Source organism: Salminus brasiliensis, chromosome 5 (assembly GCF_030463535.1).
Source record: "Salminus brasiliensis chromosome 5, fSalBra1.hap2, whole genome shotgun sequence".
NCBI classification, from domain to species: domain Eukaryota; kingdom Metazoa; phylum Chordata; class Actinopteri; order Characiformes; family Bryconidae; genus Salminus; species Salminus brasiliensis.
The window spans coordinates 20,872,757-20,897,409 of record NC_132882.1 but is presented as its reverse complement, the minus strand read 5'-3'; the positions used below and the strand labels follow the sequence as shown (position 1 = coordinate 20,897,409).

Here is a 24,653-nt window from a genome sequence, read left to right as displayed (position 1 = left end):
GGCTTGAGTTATTAACTCTTCAAACTAACAGAACCTTTACTTGAACATGAGTTTAGATCACTCTGGCCACGTCTGACGCCACTCAACAAGACTACTTCAATCACAGCTCTGTCAAAAACAAAGGGGAAAGGAACACATGCTGGTTCACTTCCCACTAGCTTCAGCAGCACTACTGTCGGGGGGAGTGAGGCCTCCTTGCTGACTGATGTTTGTTATGAAGTTGGTGTTGTGAGTCTCAGTGTTCCCTGGAAACCGAGTCAACACTCACATGGGGCTGGAGAGCATTTGCGCCGTGTTTCATGACATGAGCCTTACGGCCGCTCCGTACTCCTGAAACTGCGGCTCTCTCTTCGTTAAGGCATTATATTACACACACACACACACAAACTCATCTGTTCTGTGTCTTGATAACAGTCTGCAGATTTTAAAGGTGCTGGGGATGCTATTTTTTGTAAAAACTATTGAATCATGTACTCTTTATACTACTTAACAGGCCAATGTATCTTTAGTAACATAAGGATTGGGAAGTAAGGTCTCATTTGCGTGTCATCATGTACAGGCAATATCATCTCGATCCAAATGCAAGGTTACATTTATTATTCCAACCTCAACCACTGCAGCATTTAATACTGATTGCGTATGGCAGTGAACTGCACTTCATATGCAACAGGTGGTGTAGACTATTAAAGGGCCCATATATATATATATATATATATATATATATATATATATATATATATATATATATATATATATGTTTCTCACATTTTTTAAATTAAAGGGTTGTGCTGTTAAACTCACTATTCACTCCCAAGGCAGTTTTGACTGATTTTGTAATATAAAAAAAAAAAAAAACACCAAACAATACATATCACTGCCTATAGCAGTTTAAGCCAACCCATTCTTGTAGATGTTCTAGGGAGTGTTTCAGACTGGGCGGCTTTTCGAATGAAGCACAATCCAGTGCAGCAAACAAAAGCACAGAAACAAAAACAGCATGTTTAATTTTTTGGGATAAAAAAGAGGGTTAGAAAATGACCATGTGGGTTAGAAAGTGCCATGTTTACTACAGAAAATCACACAAATTTTATACATAGACCTCAGAGAAAAAATGAAAGACAAGGCAATTGCAGGATATGGACCACTTAATGCTTGTGATTACAGGGCACTCAAATTTGTCACAGCCTGAACACACTAATGCAGTCTTTTTGTCTGAAAACCACACATTTACAGTGTTAATACCTAGAAGGTTATGATCAGATCTTGCATACTGTATATCTAGCATGGAAGTAAGCAAGGCAAATTGAATTCAGATCAAGATTCTTCACACTGTATTTGTTCTCAATTGTGCGGCTTGGTTCCAAGGTTTCCAGAGCAAATGACTGTCTTTACTGTTTGTAGTTACATGCGTAACAGTTCTTGCAGATAAGTGAGGAGGTTTCACTACATTGACAGGAGTACACTCCAGGCTATTCGGAATTGGTCAGTTGCAGTTAAAGGAGGTCCTTGTCAGTAGTGCAGACATTTTCTAGTTCTATTAGGCTATTACTACTCAAAACTGAATATTTACTTCCGAAGTACTTCTCAACTACAGGACACTACCTAAACAGCATAATTAGCTACATAGAAACATATTGTTCTGATACTTGCAGCAAATGTAGAAGCTCTTTGCTGAGTCACTACATTCAAGATTTGGCTACAAAGCTCCAATACTGTTCTGCTCTCCGATGCTGACTAAAGATAATTTAGTCAGTTATTTAAAATGCTGTGTTTTTAAAAGTTTGGCAGACTTAAATGAGTATTTGAGATTTCATCTCCCTTTCCTACATAATTGAAAACTGTGAAATAAATACAAAACTTTTTGTTTTTAATTAAGATTGTTAATAAGAGGTTGTTTGGATATAAACTCTGTGCTGAGTCACTATACTCAAGATTTGGATGAGGCCGACTGCTTGAAAATACTCCAATACTCTTTTTTTGTAATCTTTAAAATTTCCAACCGGGACACCACAGGTTTCACACACAAAATCAGACACAGCTAGGAAATGACAGGCTCACCATCTGAGCAGAGGCAGAAAGGATCCATGGCCTTATCCAATAATTTGTGTTTTGTCAATAGGGAGGAAATTTGACCACTTGTTTTTTCTCATGTAAACAAATTGTTCTGTTGAATAAGAATTCCCAAAATCTCTCCTTCATAGAGACATAATACACCAGTGCGTCAAACAGCAGAGCTCTCGGAATTCTGTTGCCTTTTTCGTGCGAAAAACGGATAAAGCAAGCATTTCAACTGGTTATATAACACTCATATTGTGTGTTTACACAAACATTTCTTGTGGGCATGGCGATGTTCTACCGAATTAATGTTATTAATGTAGTATAATGATTTTATTCCCCAATAAACAGGATCTATTTTTTGTAAAGTGATGCATAACCTTCAACCTCTTTAACTAGGTGGTAAGAACGGCATAGAAAGTGAGTGATCTCATTCTTAGTTTTTTCAAATGTCATCTTAAAAAAAGGCCTGCTTTGGCAGTACAGCCAAAGATTTAACAATTTAATGGAGTTTCACTCCTGCAACAAAATGTGTAATAATTTGAATTCCTTACATTTATTTAACAAGGGCCTGGCAAAGAATAGAACAAGCTGTTCTGATGTTGTGTGTGATTTTCTGGGCTACTTTCCTGCAGAGTCACTGAAAAAATACTAAAAGGTTATATCACAAGCCTGTCAGTGAAGGGCTACCTGGAGTTTTAGATTCACACACGAGGTTTTGCACAACTGAGTCCACTTTCAGAGGGCCTCTGGTGTAATATTGTTTGCTCTGTAGAGAACACTCCTCCTCACAAAAGGAATTTAGTAGCCACAAGTACACGATAGGCCTCCATCATAGACTCTGATAATGATGATTTGCAGGCTAAAGTGAGTTTAAAGAGAGCAAAGCCCCCATCAGTCAGAAGGGGAACCCGAGTCTTGGGCTTAGCACACAGGACACTCATTAGCTTGCCTCTGATAAAGCACTAATGGGGCAGGCTCCATTCATTTATGACAGCAGTGATTACAGCTCCCTTCAATCCAACCTAAACACCAGAGCCTGACAAAGGCAATCATGCGTCCAGCCACTTCGCTTTTCGTGCAAACCTATTTATTAAGCTACAGGAAGAGGGAGGGAAAAAAAGACCATGCGCTCAGCCAAATTGACGCAAAAGCGTGAGTTCTGCAGACCAGTAAATCACTGTGTTATACAAGCGCTGCCCCCTGTGATTTTTACAACAGCCCTGTTGGCCAATTCCAGCAGATGTATTAACAGCCTTGCTAATTTAGCATGCGGTGCTCATTTGCGCACATGAAAAAAGAAGGATACCTGACACCTACCCACTAATATACAGAACAGGACCCATTTCTCCCATTCACACCTCACCAAAGCTGATCTTAAGAGTCTGAACGGCAGAGGCCAATAAACAGTGCTGACTCTGTGCTATCCTAGCACATGTGAACTTTAAGTTTGAACTGTTTCAAGAATGAACTGCAAACAAACGTCTTCCCACACATCAAGCCCCGTCAGCACAACACACCCCTGCCTCTTACCGCTCTCTTTCCGACAAGTGGTCACTAAGTTTAAAAATCTGGCAGGCAGTATAGCTCTTTTATGGGGTAGTTTATAATATTTCACTGTTAATTATTCTTATGGACCCGGGGCTGAAATTCTTTCCACAATGAAGGCGTCATGCAGTGTAAATTTGCCTCTCATTTCTCAGATGGTGCTGTCATACCCATTCCAGCATGGAGCCCACTTCTTCCCTGAAGAAGAACATGCTCCGCAGCCTACTTGAATCTCTTTAAAGAAGAAAGAGTAAAAAAAATTATAAAACGTCATCGGACAAAATTATGGTGCTTGAATTAGGCAATGTGCTGTTTTTCATGCTTAAGAAGTTAGAGCGGTTCACTTATCAATGTTTGTTTTTAACAACCACATGAGGGTCCATGTTACAACCCTTATCTAACACTGACTCAGTATGAGCAGCAGTAGTTACACTAAGTTCAAAAACCTCAGAGCCTTACTGGCAAAACTGTCTTGGCAAGAAAAATCTATATCAATATATCTAATATTTCTTATGACTTAAGATGATGATGATTTGTATTTAAAAGTGTTTTAAAGTGTTTAAGACTACTGATGTAAAGTGTTTAAGATCTACTGAAATCAACAAATTTGGCTTTAAATAACTGAAAATTATTAAATAACTGTTAATAAACAATAAACAGTAAATTAACAATAAACTATACAAAATGAAGAACTAAAAATTATTTTACTAGAAATGGCGCCAGTGTTGTATTTATACTGATCTCCTGTCAGTGATTGTGTATGACATTGTTCTGCACCTCATTACTCCTCCCTTATCTCTGACTGTCTAAATAAAACTAAATGGAGGATGTTGGTCAGTGCCCTATAATGCTATGGGCAAAAGAACATGCTATGCTCCCAAAAAACATCAAAACAATAAATGTGCTAAACAGGAGTTAACATTGGAAGTGCTTTTCCAAAATGGAGAGAATTATTACAAACAAATGGGGATGAAGTTGGATGCGTCTTTCCTTCTGAACAGTTATGTAAAAACTCTAAATCTGTATGAACTGTTTGAGTGACAGGCTTTACATAACAAATCAAGTAGATAAATCTAAATCAATTTTGAGAATTGAGTAAATTAAAGCTATGTGAAAACCTCCTTCAGAGAAATATGTGTTATACTAGTCAGCTGAAGCTAATGATTCTAAGCAGCTAACACAGGTGGTGACATATAAACATATGGGGGCTTATAATCAAACAATGACCGGGCAGCAAATACGCTCACTTTAAAAAAATTTGTTCCAGTGTTGTTGTGTATAGCACTTCTTAGCCATTCAAGGTGGTGTTTCATAAATCTAAACTAATAAGCCTTATCTAACTTATCTGCCTTACACAAGCCAAACATCACTGTCATGCAAAAATGTGCTGTTTTTGGAATTAAATCTTTTTACTTCAGTGATCCTGAGGAAAGCGTGTTCATTGCTGTTTTGGAGATACAAGGTTTTTGTGTGACAGTGATGAAAAGCTTGATTAAATATTATAGTATGATTAAGTGATATAACCTGATAGTCTTCATGCAGTGATGCCACTGAGGGGCTGATGATATTGAGGTACAACATGCAACAACTGTATGAACTGCAAATGCACAAAATGCCCACCCTTTGTACTTAGTGCCTCACTTTTCTTCTCACAAGGTTGAGTGATCTCCCAAACCTCTGCTGGACCTTAATGTGTTTAGAGTTCTGAAATTCTGCATGGTCCATTTTATGAGCAAGGCAGAAAATTTCAATGTTCATGAAAACAAGCTGACCAAGCATGATGTCTTTGATTCTGCTACAAATCATATAAACATACAGAAATGTGCAGCCAGACGGATTATTAACCAAGGCAGTAAACTGGCCAGTGAACGGTCAATATTTTTCATAGAACATTTTGACATCTTTCGCTCTGGCCCAAAGTGTAAATGAGCTATCTAATGGCAAATGTATACTGGTTTGGAAATGCAGGGGGGGGACTGAGGACATGAAATCAACCTTTAAAACTGTCCTCTAATTAAAAAAACAATCACAGCACTGTACCTTACATGGTTTTATTGTCACTATTCAGTTATTCAGTTATAGCAGTTTCTGGAAGACAAGCCTTAGAGGGGGTTGAGACAAAATCTACTTAGGATGAAACTTCTTGTTAGGGCTTAATTCACAAGTAGCTTGATTAGATCACATGCCAGCCCATTTGATTTCCATTTCTTCTCAAGTGCGTAAATGTCATATTGTTGTGAACCTCAGAGCTCAGTTACTGAAAAAAACAAAAAACAGCCTCACTTCAGATCAAGTGCCAGCGACGGACAGATTACCGGCCAGCTGTGCTGCTGTTTGTTTACTGTTCATATTCCCAGGTTTGTTTATGCTCTACTGTGACACAAACATTGTGTCTTTATGCTACATAAACAAACTCAAATTTGCTTAGGAATGCTACACCCAGGATAAGTTAAGAAAAGATTAAATTAAAACATAATACCTTGACAAATATTTATGCACCGCTCATGCTCAAAAATAAAATATGTTCAAATTAAAACCCCAAAATTCATAGCTTTCTTTTCACACATGCCATTCTTTTTTGTTTCCTGTCCCGTGACTTACCTTTTCCACAGGGCATTCTCCTCTGTACAGTGCACTTTCGTGTCTCAGTCACCGGGGCGCAGGAAGAGGCAGACGCAGGTCCAGTGACAGTGGCTGGACTCGGGGGCTGCGTGGGCTCCCTCCTACGGCTCTGATTGCCCTTTTTGAAACCACATGTTTTGTTTTTCTTCATGCAAGGGCCCCATGGACTCCAATCCCCCAGCTCACATTGTACTAGAACAAGTGGGGAAAAAGTAATGAAGAACCAATGAAGTTGCTTAGGAGAAAAAAAGCTTCTTTTTTTTCATTCCAAGATCAGACTGACTCAGTGCAGGTCAAGAGTTACTCCAAACAAATATGGAAGAAAACATATCAGTGAACCCTAAGGAATTCATGACTGAGATTCATACTGGTAATGTCCAGCATCGCTCATATTCTCTTATTCCTCCTTGGTCAGAGGGAGGGCCTTTGTTATGATTACATGTGGTGGGCTCCATTTTTATCCAACCTTATGACACACTGTCAAGTTCCAGTCCTGACGTCTATGTGGTCTGAGATGTTTTCAATTGGACACCAAGTTTCAACATTAAATTTTTTTGTTTCTTTCTCTGGGCTTCATGGCTATCTGGACCTTTCTTGCTTGCTTTTTCACGTGGTACATGTGGCAAAGTAGCTGAAAGGAACTTGACACTGACAAAAACAATTACAGGGAGAGAAAAATATGATAAGAAGTGTTGGACAGATCCCTTGATGAAGGTAAGAGAGCATGGGTGATGCCAAAATGTTACCTTGGGAGTCGAGGCTCCTCACTCAAAAGCCAAGCAGCTTGGGGAAGCCAGGGCAGTCGGGGAGTAATGCTATTAGCACTGTGTTTGCTTGCTTATGACAGAACAATTTTCAAAATAAATCAATAAAGCCCTTATCATCCAGCAGGCTTCCCTCCAATGTTCCTTTCACTAGCGATTGAGAAACCCCAGAGAAACAGGGAGAACAGAGTGGATCCAGCAAGTTTCGTCTAGTACCATAGCTGTGACTGTTTTGCCGTAAAGGAAAGACTGTATAAAATAGTGTGGTCAAATATGCTTTCTAAGAAAGAATCCCTGTACTTTCATAACATCCATGTCTGACTTTCCATGTTTGGAAACACAATCTTGTCTCTTGAATAAGCACCAGTCTTACATTTCACCTCAAAGAGCTCCTATGACAGCATTCAGTCACATGTTGGAACTAAACTTTATAAATATGCAGGAAAAAAAGAAAACACGGTTAACTGGCAAAGTAAATTAATGACACAAAATTTCTTTGGACCATTTGTATTGATTTAGTCATTGAAGTCGAGGTGTCACAAGTTCAAATCTCGATCCACTTTGCCCTCAGTGGCTGGAGTCTGAGAGAGTACAAATGGCTGTGCTCTCCCAAGGTGGGTAGCTGGCGCTTACTCCCCTCATCACTCCGATGCTAATGGGTTAATTGTCAGTACCAAAATGGGAGAAAAACTGAAACATCTGGCAAATAATTTCAAAAGAGTGAACTTTCAGCTTTAATTTAAAGTGTTTACAAAATTATTGCATTGGTTGGAAATATAGCATTTTTTACACAGTACCTCATTTTTTTTTTACAGGTTCAAAAGTAATTGGACTGACAAATAAGCTGTCCAATTGCCAGTTTTACTACAAGATGCAAAGCAACAACACGGTTATATAGGTTAGATAATACCAATAACAGCCTGGAAAAGTTGCTTTTAACAAGTAAACCCAAAGTTAATTTGGAGAAGAATGAAACAAGAAAAAAAGGCTTTGTGATCTGAAGCATTCTACATCACCTGTCAAACATAGTGCAGGCACTGTTGTGATATGGCATGTGTATAGAGCTATACTTTATGCTCAGATTCAGTCAAATGCCCAAAAGTACCCCAAGAGTTTCTTAAGAGTAAGACATTGAAAGTTCTCACATAGCTGAGTCAGTCACCTGACCTCAACCCATGTTTTTTACTTACTAAATACAAAATTATAGACAGGAAACCTTTATAAACAGCAGCAACTAAAGGATGCTGCAGGAAAGGCCTCAGCATTTCTTGATGGGCATGGGTTCCAGACTTCAGACAGTCATTAGCAGCTAAAAATATAGATAAAGTACTAAAATACTCCTTCTATTCATTATTATGCTATTTTGCCAAAGTGTGCTTGAGCCTGTAAAAATGGAAGGGCTATGTAAGAAAAAGAGTCAGGGCAATATTTTTTTAAGTAAAGCTGAAAGTCTACACTTCAGTCACATCTTGATTGCTTTAAATCTATTGAGGGGGTAAACAGAAAAATACCAATCAATCATCAAAAAGGTGTCAAAAATGCAGACACAAGGTTTTGTTCCAACCACAGCGGTATACTCATCTTATCACTGATAATAACATATAGAATGTAGAATATTATTCTTTTTTCACATACAATATCAGTTTAATATCTGCATAGGCTCAGCGTAGTGCATTTTGTTTATATTTGCCATTAAAATTGCCATTTGTGATTAAAATTCCTTCTATACAAAGGGTCTAGAATGTCTTTCCTACCAAAGCCTTTACTTTAAGCCTTACTTAATGCGGCACTGTGCTACTGTTCTGCAGAAAGCATTGCCATTGTATACGAAAGTCAGAAATGCCTGTCAGCTTTTGGATTTGGCGGGTCTCTCACCTACACACTCCATGGTGCTGTTGACGGTGGTTAAGCCTTCAGGGCAGCTGTGGTAACACCGACCACTGTATGAATACAAGCCCTCCTTACATTTTGCGCAGAATGTTCGACTGAAGCAGTCTGCACAATTTTCTATTTTGCATTCTGAAAGACAAAAAAAGGCAAAAGTGGTCAACACATGACAACAAAGCTGAACCTGTAAAGTGCCTATTGTATGCTTTTAGCTTAATGCTATCAGTGAATTTATACTTAATAGCTATCAATTTTCCATGATTTGAGTGAAATAGATACATAATGGATATTGTTGATGTTCCCTGGAGGACGCTGTAATATTTCATGGACGTGTTTAAGTGAAATATGCAGGCTGAGAAGCCGCTGTTTCGAGATTTATTGGTGGAGGAGGGAAAAACAATCATAGAGAGAGACGATATATGCAGGCGTTATACCATAAATAACACCCAAAACCTTTTAAAAGCATATGTCCACGAACAGCCACCGACCCCCCCCCCCTTTTAAAAAAACAGGGGTGAACAAGTCCAGTCCAAGAGCCCTGCACGTCAGAACTGTGTAAGTCTGCTTGCACCTCCATCTCATTACAAGCTTAGCCTCTTCAGCCTCAAACAACCAACTAAACTACTCCAAATTGGGGCAATTATGAGTGCTACAGGAATGAAAAACAGACACCTACCAACAGGACTACCAGAATACGCTTCCCCACCTTTTTCCCATCACCATTATCTAATTCTGAAATTACAAGAGGGCCAATGGTTCATTCATTCCTTTGCTCTTAGAACCATGTCACGTAACATTTCATAGAGGAATCCAGCACTCTGGGTGATCTGAATGTCTTTAACTGTAGATGGCGTCTATACAATATCAATTTAACATTAGGTCAGATTTTAAAAGTGGTTCCACTGAGAAGATCACATTAAATGGTCTGGAGATATGAAAAAAAAACTTGATTACAGCATGGGAACCTGTCAAGAAAGCACTTTGAGTGGACACCTCTGGGGCAGTTACACACGCATATCTACTCTGCTCAGTTTGGGCCAAAGACAGGAGAGAGCTTTGGAGTATTCTAGCTCCATGTTTTTTGTTATAACCTCTGCTCTCAATTACTACTTTAAAATGCTTGACAACTAAATTTGACATTTGTGATGTTTGGAGAGAATACTTTTTCACTCACGCATTTACAAATGTACCCTTAATGTAAGACAAATGTTGCTAACAAGACATCTTGGGGATTTGGAGATAAATCAAATACAAGCAACTGATTGAATAATTACAGCGGGTGAGCCACCGAGGGTTTAAGCAGTAAGGTTGAAATGAAGAGCTAGCATGCACTGTAGACTCACCATAACCCATTACGACACACAGAACGACAGCAAAGTACGTTTTCTTAAGCATAATAAATAAAAGCTCTAATATCATTAATTGAACATTTTTTTAATTCATCCTGTGTCAACAGTACAACACATGACAAGTGCTGGAATGAGCTAGTTTATGTTTAAGTCAAAGTACAAAGGTTCTATGTTAAGTCTATTACAACAGCAACACAACACTAAAGTAATATTTATGGTGAGTTCACACCTCTGTGAACATATCTTATCGTCAATAAGACGAGGTAATTGTGTAATCAAATGAGATTCTATATGTCCACAGGATAATTTAAGCAAGTGACTTTGCACAATGTGAAATTGCTCTGAAGAAAGACCATGGCTTTGGTTGCGAAATGCAAACACCACAGGGCAATACCCTTCACTGTCATGTTGGAATTGAGATTGCCTTTAATGACCATTTAGGGGAAAAAAAAGCAAAATCACAGCAACATCTGAGAGACATTAACTGATGTGATGCAAGTGGGTATCTCGCAAAAACAAAAGGCAGTATTTTCTTCCTGTAACAAAATATAATGAGTCCAAGCTGCAGTTTACACTAATTGGCTATCAAGTTTGCTCCCACCTGAAAAAGAAGAGGTTCACTTAATTTACAACTAGGAAAGCTTGGTTGGTGTGAATTAGGGAAATGCTAAACTTTGGCTATTAATCTGCCTCTGTAGAGATACCACCAATCAGTTTACAAGACACACCGTGCAGCTGTTTATCTTTAATTTCCTTCTCCATTCTTTCAATCACAGCAAAATGTTCCCATATGCTGGTATTACAGACCTCAGCACATTCAAATTCAATAAACACAGTAAGAAATACTAGGAATAAAATAAGATCACCAAAAAATCTCACAAAAAGTGTAGATGAATATAGAGTCATGTTCATAAATGGACAGTGACACGTTTCTTTTGCAATGTTGCCTTTGTACACCACCACAAAAAGTTAAGCAATCAAAATATGTTTGAAGTATGGATTTTTCAACTTAAATATTTTGTTAAACTAATCGTTTAGGACAGAAGTTTTTCACATAGCAACTTCATTTTCACAGGTTCAGAACTAACTGGACAATTCCTGTTAACTTATATTATAATAAATATAGAACATTTGCATTTGGTAGCTGTTCATTAAAAAAAATCTTAATATGTGGTCCAAAGTAGTGATGATGCAAGAGAAGGAGGTAGCAAAGAGGAATCAGAGAGATAACAGAACTGTTAGGAGTGAACAAATCAACATTACTTTTAAAAGAAGGAATGCACTGGCAAGCTCAGCAATGTCAAAAGACCTAGAAGACCATGAAGGACAACTAATGTGGATGAGCTCTGAATTCTTTCCTTGGTGAAAAAAATTTACTAAAGTCAAAAACAATCTCGAGGATGTAGCCATGTCATTGTCAATTGACTGCAATCAACAGATGCTGTCATAAAATGAAATAGGGAGGGTTTACTTCAACATGCAACCCCCTATTTACACTTCAGATTAGGTCAGATTAGACTGATAGAGAGAAAACATCTAAAAAGTCTGCCCAGTTCTGAAACATAATTCTTTGGACAGATCAAAACAAGTGACCATGATCTGAAACTTGCCACATTATCTGTCAAACACAGTGAAGGCACTGTTATGACATGGGCATGTACGGCTGCCTAAGAAACTGGATTACTAGTGTTTATTGATAATGTGACAGCTGACATATGTACAGGAAACAATCTGAAGCATATAGAGCTATACATTCAGCTCAAAGTGAGTCAAATACTGCCAACCAAGGGTGCTTCACAGTATTGAAAGTAATGACTGCTAAAAACATGCTGCTAATTCCAAAGAGCTACTTAAGACAAAGGGTAATGTTGATTGGTTGCAGACTCCATGCAGTCACTGACTGCACAGGATTTGCAAAAATAACAAAAATAAAAATACTCTTCATATTTATAATTATAGTTAAAATACTCTTTATATAGTTAATTTGTCCAATTACTTTTAAGCCTCTGTAAGGAGAGTGACTGTTATTCCTAAATGTTAGAATAATATTAATGTTAAACCCCTTCCATAAAAAGGGGTATTTATCTTAAAATTCACACTTCAACCACATTTTGATTTCAAATCAATTGAGATGATGTACAGATGTAAAATGACAAAATATGTGTCACTGTCCAAATACTTAACTGTATGTGTTTGAGTGGAAAAAGGTGGGCAAGCTGTGAACTAACATGAACTCTGTATTTCCAAGCCAAAGTAATAATGTAGACTTCCTTACAGAAACAGACAAACAGTGTATTACCAATGTTTTGCTTTGGATTTTTTCCCTGAATCCTGTTTTTCACCCACAAAATAAGAGAAAACAGATCGTTGGCTCGGCTATGCTGGGTAAGACTCTCTGGTTCAATGCCACTGGTGGAGTTCCTCAAATTGCACGTAATGAATGATTCTCTACTTTCATACGAGTATTCCTTCAGCATGACAATCATATTATTAAACTTCTCCTATTTACATCATCCAAAAATTAAGTAATATTCCCATATCATGTTAAAAAAAAAGGCCAAGCCATTGCAAGACTCTAGTGAAAGTAAAATTAAGAAATCAGTTCTAAGTCAGTTTCAATAAAGCAGTTGTTCAATTTGTTGATTTAAGGAGAGCAGGGGAAAACAATTAACATCACATTAAAATGTGTGCAACAGCAGAAATGGAAAACCTTTTGGCCAGCAGATTTGCAGTAGCAATTCAGTTCCTCTTCAGCAGAGGTGGGCAATATTTGTACTTATTAAAGTATTATCGATTACAATTACTGCAGTATATTTTGTGAAGAAAGAATTCTACTTTTACATCTGTTATATTTAAATTAATCTGAATTAAATAGCCATTGCTTGTTTAATAGGTTTAAGTTTACTTTGTTACAGTGGTATTAAAAAAAATACCAGAATAGCTGTTAGGCGAATACCTTAATGAGTAAAAGACTTGCTAACAGCTTGTAAACAGCTTGCTAAGAGTCCCAATTTGTGGGGTTTTCACCCATTTCTTTTAGCAAAATGCTTCTAGTTCTGTGAGCTTCTTAAACCGTCTTGCATGCCCTGCTCTACTGAGGTCTATCCCTGGATTTTAATTGATGTTTAGGTAAGAGGGACTGTGAGCTTACTCATCTCTTCATATTCAGCTGTTTTACAGGGAAATCTTCAGAGGTTTTTTTTTCTAGCAATCCTATAAGCAGTTCTCTCAGTTTCCTTGGTCTTCTTGACCACAACTTAAGCTCCACTGTTCCTGTTATTTTTTTTGTTCAGAATTTTTTCTGTTTAACATTTCTGAATTCAATTACAAACTGAGGAAATGGCTAACTAAAACCGCTTTGCTATCTTCTTAATTATATAGCTATAATATGCTAATCAGTTGCTTAAGGAAGTCCATGGCTTCCTGGTTTTAGCAGCATTAATCAAGTTTTAGAAGTATTTATGAAGTATAATGTATAAAGTATTTATAGATTTGCATCTTCTGGCATTTCCTAACGATGACAGTACACAAGCCATAGCCTTGTCATAACAATGGAACAAGATAATCTAAAACACTGGTAAAAGTTATCTGAGAGCTCAAATCTCATTTGAATGTTGCTTTGTTTCTTTGTTCCACTCCAAAATTGTACAAAACAAAAAACAACTACACTAATCTTGCTTAAATTGTTAAAAAGATTAACATTTTGCTTTCTCTTCAAAGTAATAGAAAATTTGACTGGGGGTGCAGAAACCTTAGCATGCCACTGTACATTAGAGTCTCTAGTTTTAGACAGAGCTTTTTTTTTTTTAGAATCAAAACAATACTCACGTGTGCACCTGTTCACATCACGATTTCGAATGCCATAATATCCTACAGGACAGGTTGCCAGGCACACCCCAGTCTGACGAATGTCACTCCGCTCCAGAAGGATGAAAAGCCGCGGTCTACATTTGGTGCACCCGTTGTAGTCAGAGCAGCTTTCACAACCACTGGAGCATGATGTGGGTACTTCAGTACTTGCTATTAGGATACAGAAGCGAAGACAACAAAGAATATCATTATTACAGTGTGTGTACAACTGTGTACCCACAGTTCAAAGGTCCCAATACATTACATAAAACAAATGTTTACCCCACTCTGCCCAAAGGAAAGATACAGCTCTATATATCAGTCCATGAAAACAAACGGTTTCACAAAGTGATACCACTGAAAGAAGCAAAATACTCAGATTTGTCCTACGTGCATAAATGCTTGCAATCTCACTCTTAGTGTGGTCAAACAAATGCTAGTCTCGTAGCCAGCTGTAGAAGAAAATATTACATAAAGTGCACATCCTGTTTCTGGGGCCAATCACCTTCAAAACCGCGGTCATCTGCACTGATTTACAGGTCTACATGGTATCAGCTCTAAATATACACACTGTGAAGGCAATTCATCGTCTCGCTAAGATAAAGCGGATGGTAAAAGTGTTACAAATACAGTTCTGTGAATCAGCTGATGTCAACGCTGCACAGGGCTGCCTGCAAGTAGCTTAGCAAGCCATAATCTTATCACTGCAAATAATGATAAAGAAATCATTATCCTATATATTTAACCGACAGCAATGGTGGCCAGGTGTGCCCAGGTGGAACGCTGCCTGTCGTAGCCCATTTTTGATCGTACTGATAACGTTTATCAGTTTGATTCTTACAGCCCACCGGAATGCTCTCTCTGTGGTGCTCCTTCTTGTCATTATCTAATCACAGTATATGAGGCAGAAGCACAGAGAACATGACGGATTTGCACTGAACATATGGCGGGAAAAACCACACACACATGAAACAATTGTGCTGACACAAAAGGCCCTGGAGGTCCAGGAGAACATCTGTGTAAAATGTTCACAATTTTGCTCTTTGTGTTCTGTAGATCCATTGTATAAATCATTCACATCAATTAAAGGCCGCCGCCAGACATGAAAGTGTTCATCAAAAAAACATACATTACGAGCCATATCGTTCTGCCTGTGTAACTCGGTACAGAACTCTGCCTCAAGGTGTTTGAATCAGAATGAGTTTGACCAGTGACTCTAAACATAAACACATCTTCAGGACCATTTACACGTCTGGTGCAGAACCTCATCAAGAGTACAGGCATTCTTCATCTGATCACTACATTCCTTCTCCGCCCTCGTAGCTGGGAGAAATAAAAAAGCCACTTCGTAGAAACAACAAATATGAAACTAGCATGATAGATGGTTGGGACAAATCACTGTTTTGGTTGAGTTTATGGAACAGTGGTTAGCCCAACACAGCGCACAAGCAGGGGCACAACTGTCCACAGTCACACAATAGAAAATAGCAGCAGCCACCTCAACAGTGGAGGCAGGATTTCATGACACTGTTTGGCTAGTGTGAAGGCCAGCATATGGAGAGTGTGATAAGGCCGTGAGTTGAGTAGCCTTCATGCCCAACTTGTAGCGCAAAGATCATCTACAGAGTTGAGCTACATTAATATGAAGCATAAATCTGCCCACAACTCTCTCTGCTGTTGCTCAAGCATCCTGGAGGTAATAAACGAGCGGAGGATAAATGAACTGCAGTCTGTTTTCCTAAAATGAAAACAGTAATCTTGCTCAGCTTAGCTGGACATCACAACCGAGACATTTTTGGCCCAAAAGTCAGTTCTGGCCAAGAAAGCACACAGAACTCTGATTTTCCAGGAATTCAGCTAGTGTGGATAGCTGGTTGAATTAGTGCAAGTTTGACATTGAGGTCATGCTGATAAAACATAAGAAAGGGTGAGGACAGCACATTTAGCATCATAAATTCCAGTCTATTAAGTAAATACAATAATTATTAGCAACATCCCTTAACGTAACAAGGCGCACCAACTCCATGATCAGATTTCTGAAATAAATGGATAACAGGACCAACAAATAGAATGTGACCCAGACAAATATGTAACCCAGGGTCTCTACTGCTTTTAGGCTTAGTACCATTAAAAACCCTTTAGTCAAAGAATGATGAGGTAAGCTAATAATCACACAAAACCATATGTCTCATCTTATCCACTGCTAACATGAGCGAGGTAGATAAGTTGATCGTTCATTTCCTGGATCACAGATTGCATCAGGCAATGTGCCATGATACTGGGATGCAGAGGAATCTAACTTTTCTAAAGTAATCTGTACTATAAACACAACTAAACACTCAGGCAAAATGAAATGTAGATGTTTTTCTTGCTTTGATTTAGGCATTTTCAGACTGCCAACAAGCACTAAGCTTTGACAGTAGCGCAGCCTGTTGTGTAAGAGCAGCTGTCTGAACCACATTTGCCCATAAAATTGATGAAACTATATTAAAACCAATGTCTTTGTGGATTTGAGGCAGACTTTGTTAAGATTTTAAGATCCTCCTGAGAAATTCTGGGTTATGATTTATTTCACACCATAAAACTCACTGATGGAGGAGATAATTACCCCATAATAATGACATTTTTGTTTGTTTGGCAACTCTGTGGATGGTCAATCATTTACTAAACATCCAGTCACAAATACTATACCCATTGCTGTACAGCTGTTCCACTACCAGATTATGTTCTGTTAAGTCTCTAATGTTTAATTAGCTAGAACACTTTCTAGAGGGAGCTCTTTTATACTCTGCAAATGACAGACTGACATTTAGGGAAGTCCAATTTAATCTGCAATAATTATTTGTTTGCAATAATAATTTTATAAAACAAATAAAATAGCAGGGGCTCTTGCAAGGTAGCAGCAAAACTATCTGTATTTTGTCGAATCGCAGAATCGCTTGTTTTGCAACATATTCAAAGTCTTTTCATTTATCAAGGTACAGAGATGCTACAATTATATTGTTAGAAAACATTTATCATTACCATATGTATATTTCTACATTTATTTAAATTATTCACATTATGCCCATAACTTTACAAAGTTACAAATCTGTCTCATCATAAGAAATAATGAAATATTTTTGGCTTAGAGTCTATTGGTTTAAAACACACACACACAGACACAGACACAAACACACACACAACATAAATGACTACACAAATCTTAACATAAACCAAAAGAAGCAAAGCAATTAAAGTAAAGAGGAAAATGGCTATTCAAAAGAAACTTGAGAGCTATAATGATCTCTACTGGCAAAGCAAACAATAGAGAAAAGAATAAACACTGCAATCTTTACCACTGCAGTTAAATGTTTATAACAAATGTACCACTGTGTTTTAAGTGGCTGTGAACCACTAGCAACCACCCTGTGATTGTGATAAAAGACAGAAGAAGAGAGAGCGCGAGAGAGAGAGTGAGAGAGCGAGATAGAGAGTGAGTGAGAGAGAACACTAGGAAGACAAATGTGATGACTTACTGCGTCTGTGCCTCCTTCCTCTGGAGACTTTGAGGCTGTCGTTGTAACCCATGGAGCTGATGAAGACCACCACCAGTGCCACCAGTCCCAGCTGCATAGTCTCTGCTGCCCAGCTGCGCTGGGTCTCCCCCTGCAGGCAGACGGATGCGGTGGGGGGGCACCCCTTCCACGCTGTGGCAGGTGGAGCAGTCTACTGCCAGCTGTGGCCACCGCTGCCCTTGGCGGAGGCTGCTGCAGCTGCAAGTCCAAGCATGCCCAGGGCACGAGCCATAACGCAGAGGATGAGAAGGATGGTGGAAGTGGTTCAGGTGTAGGGAGATGTGCTGAGATGTAAGTGCAAGCTGAGAGAGACAGAGAGAGAGAGCGCACGGCCCTTTTCAACCCATGAAGCTGGGCAGTGCTGGAAGCAGTGCGTAGCCCATAACGGCAGCGGCCAGGAGAGGCTGGTGTGAGTGAGCGCCCCAGCCCAGGAGCATGTGTCTTATTAGGGATGCTGGAAGGAGGAGGGGGAGCACAAAAAAAGAGAAAAAAAAAAGAGAAGATGGAGAGAGGTTCTGGAATCCTACGCGTGACAACGCATCTGTCAGTGCCAAGACCTGCTGGGGAGAGAGAAGGATATGGGAAGAGAGTTGGAGGTGGACGAGAGTGGGTGGAGAGGGGTAGAAAAACACAATGAGACATGAGATTTAAAACTGCTCTGTTAAATTAGCATGTCAAAAGAAAATCCAAATATCCTGGCTGCAGGGAGATCGACAATTTTTACCTCTCCACTGAATAACGGTCAAAACATTTCTTTAACCAGACCCTTGAAGTGAAGCCTAAGAAGATACATAATAAAATACAGTAAAAAGCTTTATTCCATGCTGACATTACATTGGTCTCTCATCATAATTCTTAAATGTCTTTCATTGTAATCCCTCACCATATGTCAGCACTCATGACAATAGTATTTGCTGGACTGATTTGTTCACCATGTCTTAAAACAGTCAACCAGCACAAAAATGTCTGGCAAAAGACACTTTCATACTAATATTTTGTCCACGAAAACCAGAAATTCCTGCCTTATTAAATCATTTGCCAGATACAGTATATGCCTGTGGGTAAAAAGTGCACGATATACTTTAAAGTAAGCCCCTGCTGAACTAAACGCGCCTGCTGTGTCTTGGCATCAAAGCTGAGGCCGATTCCACCAAATCATTAGCAGTCATGGCACAATGAAGCAAATGCCACAAATAGTTTTTGGTCAATGCACTTCGAGTTGCCTTGTCGAGAGGGGTGATGAAGGAAAAAACATGTTTACTCCATTTTTCGGGAAACAATGAGGACACAGAAGCATGTCTTTTTCACTCCAAAGACCGAAAAAATCACAGCACGAGAGTCAGACACTAAATTACCCCAACTGTCACGTCTCTTTATGAAAGAGAAATAGATTAGAGAAGCTGATCCTAAAATGCTGAATCTCACATTCCAACAGAAATGGATGGCCGGCCTGAAACTACGCAAGAGAGACTTCATGCCTGGAAGTATCTAGGATAGCAGAGCCATATTAGGGCACAGTTCCTCTGGATGTTGCGGCGTTTTGCAAGTGAAGAAAGCATGTGCTGATTCTTTGCATACCAAAACACACCAAATGCTGAAAGTATTACAAACAATTAAACTTCATTCAGGGTGATTCAATTGCTCCGCTTATATGTCAGCAGCTGTTACATTGATAAGATCACATTTTTCTAGCTAATGGTTTTTATCGTTTAAGTAAATGAGGTTTCAGTGAACTAAGGAGCGTTATTTAACCCATTGTTCAGAGATGATGGAAAGTGAGCTGAAGTACACAGAGAAAGGCCAGACATACTGGGCTAGCAAGACTTTCCTTTGCATAGTTTGCAGACCAACAGAATAGTAATCTGGACTGATCTTGAGATCGACCAGACAGCCTTCTTCAAGCAAAGGATGAAACTAGATGTCAAAGTTCATTTTGGGGGAAAAAAGGCCCCCCTTGTGCAAATAGGTCAAGCCATTGAGAAACATTATTAATGTGAAGTAGGACAGTGCTTAATTACACTGTGTGATAGATCATCTGCAAAACGTATACATCTCAGAGGGGAGGCCAACACTCCAGTGAAATCAAGCTGGCAACATCTTAAAGAGTGTTAAACACAGTGTACTCTAAGCCCTGGCTGAACATAACAGCTGCAGGGTTGAAAATGAGAGAGAGGGAGATATGTAGTGTGAAGAAAGTGTGAAGAAATCTGCAGCATATTAGAAGCAGACTACACTAAGTACTGTAACTCACCCCGTCTGACTTACTGTCACGACTGCAGGTGTTTTGATTAATTACTTTGTAGGAGTCTTATGGAGCGTCACAGCGGTAGTAACAAGAAACGTCAACATACTTCCTAAACCATATCCAGCGGAATCACGCTTAACAAAATCCAGAAAACTCTTGCCTAAAGCCAATGTTGCGGCCAAGGAAATGATTGTTAACACATACTGAGACATGGACCAACAAACACACAGACCCACAAATATACACAAACGCACACACTTATGGATGTACAAAAAAATACACTATATGGACAAAAGTTTTGGGACATTCATTTGGTCATTAATTGTTTCTATTCCGAAAGTATTAAAAAAAGAGTGTATTCTGCTTTTGTTAGAGTAACTGTCTTAACTGTCCAGGGAAGGCTTTGCTTGATTGCTTTGAGTATTTGATTGCATTGCGACAAAAGCTAAGTTAGTCAGGTCACGATGTTGGATGATACCATCCCACCTCATCCTCAAGTCCCCAACTTATCTCTAAAGTATTGGATGGAGCCCTGTCATTCCAGAGAACACAGATCCACTGCTCCACAGATCAATGCTGGGGGTTTTTAAACACCTCTAGCCCACGCTTGGCATTAGACATGGTGCTAACAGGTTAATGTTTATCTGCTCCAGAGAGTCCTATTCTATTGGTAATACTTCTGTACAGGAACTAGATAAGCTGTGAGTTTGCATTTGCACATCTGTGTCAGCAATAGGTGCAACTTAAAGTAGCTGAATGCATATATTAGAAGGGGTGTCCACACACATGCCTCCATCTCCCACAGTGACCACTGGATAAATGAGCAAGAGCTGTGAGGAACAGGCCATTACCCTCACATCACCTCCACAGCACTACTTTTCTTTCTGCTCTTCCCCAAAGACATCTCCTCGGATTCTCAACGTTTATTTGTCTTTGACAATGAATAATAGACAAATGTCTTTAACACCTTTCTCATATTTATTAGCACGAGCCAAAAACTTGCAGCGTCTGCTGTCCGAGGCCCAAGGCAAAGATATTAATTGGGAGCGATGTGTCATGTCTGACACAGGCATATGCCATTGATCTGGAACCAGGAAAGCCATTGTGCAAGAAAGGTTTTCAGTCTCAGAAGACAAGAAACTCCTCTTTTGGTCTGGCAAAAGCATAAATAACATCTACCTTTCCCATGAAAAAGTGAGCGACTTTCTATCTTTATCTACAATCTAATCTACTTGAAGATGTTGTACTATAAAGACCTTGTGCTGTCCTAATATGGCAGCCCCAGTAAGGGTTTGGAAGGCATCTTCTGTTCATGAGGGATCGTCTCATTGAGGGGCACTTAGACACTTCAACTTCACTCTGAGCTCTATCTTTGCCTCCTCATCCATTATGTTCTTCTCCATTGCCTCCTTTCAGCCAGACGACAAACTGAAACTAGCAACTGAAACCCTTCATCAAACACTCAGGAGATTAAATTGCCCGCTTTGTAAGTTCTTTTGATTTATTAATTATTTAAGCAACAATGAAAGAGAGCTGCCACCAAGGGAGAGCACTCAAGAGGGCACGCTGGCGTGATAAAAAGAGACCTAAAAAAGTCAGAGGACGTGCAGTATACCTGCCATAGCCAGCGGATCTAGCCGTGTCCTCTTTTTCCCTGAGCACATAAAGCATTTTCTTTTTTTTTCCAGTCCGGATCAAAACGTCCTGCGGCCCTGCATAGTCCACCAGGCACTAGATTTAGCAGCAAGTTAAAGCAGAACCATGAAAAGACCAGAGCAATAAACAGGCTGTAAACACAGTGAGTAATAAAGCACTGAGCAAAGCAAAGTAGATGTCTGGTCTGTTCTATGCCCAATGGTAAGCCAACTTAAAAGCCATACATTAAAGCAAGGCAATTGATAAGCCTTTTTTTGTCTTTCCCAGACAGCTCCTTTTTAAGTTTCAGTAAGCTGATGTTTCATTCGCCTCTTTAACAAGATGAAATGAATATATGTTGGACATATAAATTCACCAGGGCATGTTTTTATTGACATGGAAGCAAAATGAGCTTAATCTCTCCAAATCCATAAAAACTCCCCTCTCTAAAAGGCTGCTGCTGTATTATACAAGGTCAGTTAAAATACAGACAGTAAACATAAGCTTTCATATCTTATACAGCCACTATTACAAGGATATAAGGCCACATAAAAATGTACATGCAACATCTGCACAGACACACACCTGGCACAACCGCAGACCACAGCAGGAGCCACAGTCGTTTAGGCGCTCAGGTCCTGCACTATATGTTAAAAGCTCTGTGAATGCAAAACAGATGTGAGTCTACCCTTTACTTCCTTCTTCTGCCCCTAAAATCATATTCTCTCATCATTCACAGCGACACAGTGAACCCATGCTAACACCATGCTGCTTTCTTCACAGTACACTTATCTTGCCTGGTTTCGTGGTAGATACCCACCCACACTTTTTTACATGTTGTAAAGATTAGCTAGCATTTCAAAATTATGTTTAACATGAAAAAAATACAAAGCTGGAGATATACAAAGCAGCAGTTATATGTGAACTGTTCTATGAACATCTATTCCTTATTAAACATCCACCCAATTTCCTCACATCATTCACATTTGAAATCCTTGAGCATGCTCAGATTAGAGGCGATCTGAATCTCATAGCTACGTTATCCATGACCGAGCGAGATGTTCCTAAGTCTTCTAAGTAAATTTTGTATGCTGTTATGCTTTGGAAACATTCTAAAATAAAATGATAAGAACATATAAAAATATCTTAAAGTTGACCATGACCATAACTGCAATTTGTGTATTCATATACCATTGATGCATACTCTGCCTCCTTTAGTTTGCATCCATATGATGTTTGGAAAAGGACTATGTACATGGATAAGTCAGGCTATAAAGGTTTCTGCTTCATTCATGCTAGTGGTCTGGCTTTTCTCAGTGGAACTGAAGGACGGTAAGATATCTACCCCAGCTACAGTTATTATAGCAGCTAGGCCAGCATGTATGTGGCCATGCGGCCGAAAGTGCAACATTCTCCTGCACCTAAACTGAGATACTTGTTCATTTTGAATGAATGAAAGGGAGCTCCAAAAGCTTCATATTCCTTCCAAGACTGGTGGTGATGTCCTGCAGAACATAAAAGATCTAAAGCATTATAAACTGACTGTGAAAAAAAGAGAGAAAAGTGTAAATATGCATTTGTAAAAAGGAAAAACCAACATGCCCCAGAGTGGATGAAGCAGTGGCTACTGAGCTCAGAGGAGGGAGGCGAAACAAGTTGAATCCTAAAAGTCTGGCAGATCAGCAGTGTCAAGTGCATAGCGCCAGAATAAATCCTCAGTTCCCAAGTGTCCTTTCCCTTAAATGTGCATGGACTTTGAAAACCCATAACTGGCTAAAGAGAATAAAGAGCATGACCTAAAACAAACCGGATGTTTAATAGACTCAGATATAGACATTTAAGGGGGCTCATATTTCAACCTGACACAGGCTTCCAAAACGGGCAAAATACACACAGTACTATCCCTATAACATTGACATTTTTGGATAATGTATAAGCTAATAATTTAGTTGTCTAGACAGGATATATCTTGATCAGGATATATAATATATTATTATTATTATTATTATTATTAGTAGTAGTAGTAGTAGTAGTAGTAGTAGTATTGGTATTCTTAGTATTAATATTATTATTATTATTATTATTATTATTATTATTATTGCTGTTGTTCTTATTGTTCCTTTGTGATTATTATCATTTATATTATTTTATTTTTAAATAGAACTTAGTATGTCAAACGAAATTCTAAATAGATAGATAGATAAATAGATAAATAGATAGATAGATTGTTTGAAATTCAAAGAATTAGGTATAAACATCTTAAATATCATTTTTCATTGGTAAACGTCATACGTAATTACATCTCTCAGAAGCCAAATATTGAATGAATAATATATATATATATATATATATATATATATATATATATATATATATATATATATATATATATAGGGAAACTGGCTGTTAACCCACCTCCTCTGTGCTGTCACACTCACATTTTTGTCCCGTGGAGAGTATCAGTGCAGTCTGCGTGGATCTCCTGCACGGTAGTCTGTCTCTTTGGGCTCTAATTTAGTCTCTCTCTATTTCTCTTTCTAGGGACGCGCTCGTCGCATCAGTGCTCTCTGACTTTTCTCTTTTTTTTCTTTTCCCCGCAATCGTGCTGTCAGATAGAAATCCTCGTGCAACTCTGATGGAAGTCGTGCCAAAGGTCTAGAAGCCAACACTGAAAAATGACAAGCTTTAAAAAGAACTCTTTCTGACAGTGCCCTCGATCCATTCAGCTGCGTTTCCAGCGTAGCCCTCACAGGCCTCGCTCACCGCGCGCCGCTCTGCAGTCACTCTACAGCAAGCTCCACATAAATCCACTTTTAAAGCCCGGACCGCATCCAGCTCGCGCCGAGAGCCTCAGCCTCAGGAAGTTTGCATCCAACTCCATCCAGTGCAGTTTCAGCGCGCGCAGGACAGGCCTGGCCCCGCCCCTTAACACCATCTCACACACACACACAACATGCACACTCTCACAACACAGGCACAGACATACACACAGGACAGACAGAAAACCTGTGCTGGAATTGGGCCTGGACTGCTGCTCTGAGAAAAGACTGGAACAAAAAAGCTATACGGGTTGTATTACCTGCACTAACATACACCACCTAAAATATCCCCAGAGGCCAAACAAACAAGTAAATAACTGATA

The 24,653-nt window shown here is 39.0% G+C and overlaps 1 protein-coding gene across 4 annotated transcripts in view; it reads right to left on the bottom strand.

The window, feature by feature from the left end:
• Positions 1-24,370, bottom strand: part of rspo1 (R-spondin 1) — a 28,150-nt gene extending 3,780 nt beyond the window's left edge. Inside the window, exons 1-5 of one of the 4 annotated variants that reach the window (XM_072679832.1) lie at positions 23,927-24,370; positions 17,593-18,191; positions 14,054-14,245; positions 8,865-9,008; positions 6,205-6,417 (exon numbers count right to left, since the gene is read on the bottom strand). In XM_072679832.1, the coding sequence (XP_072535933.1) occupies positions 6,205-6,417; positions 8,865-9,008; positions 14,054-14,245; positions 17,593-17,689 (646 nt within the window). In that variant the 5' untranslated portion in view covers positions 17,690-18,191; positions 23,927-24,370. The remainder of the gene's footprint in view (positions 1-6,204; positions 6,418-8,864; positions 9,009-14,053; positions 14,246-17,592; positions 18,192-23,926) is intronic. The other 3 variants (XM_072679831.1, XM_072679834.1, XM_072679833.1) reach the window with 3 other exon arrangements.
• Between the last annotated feature and the right edge of the window lie 283 nt (positions 24,371-24,653).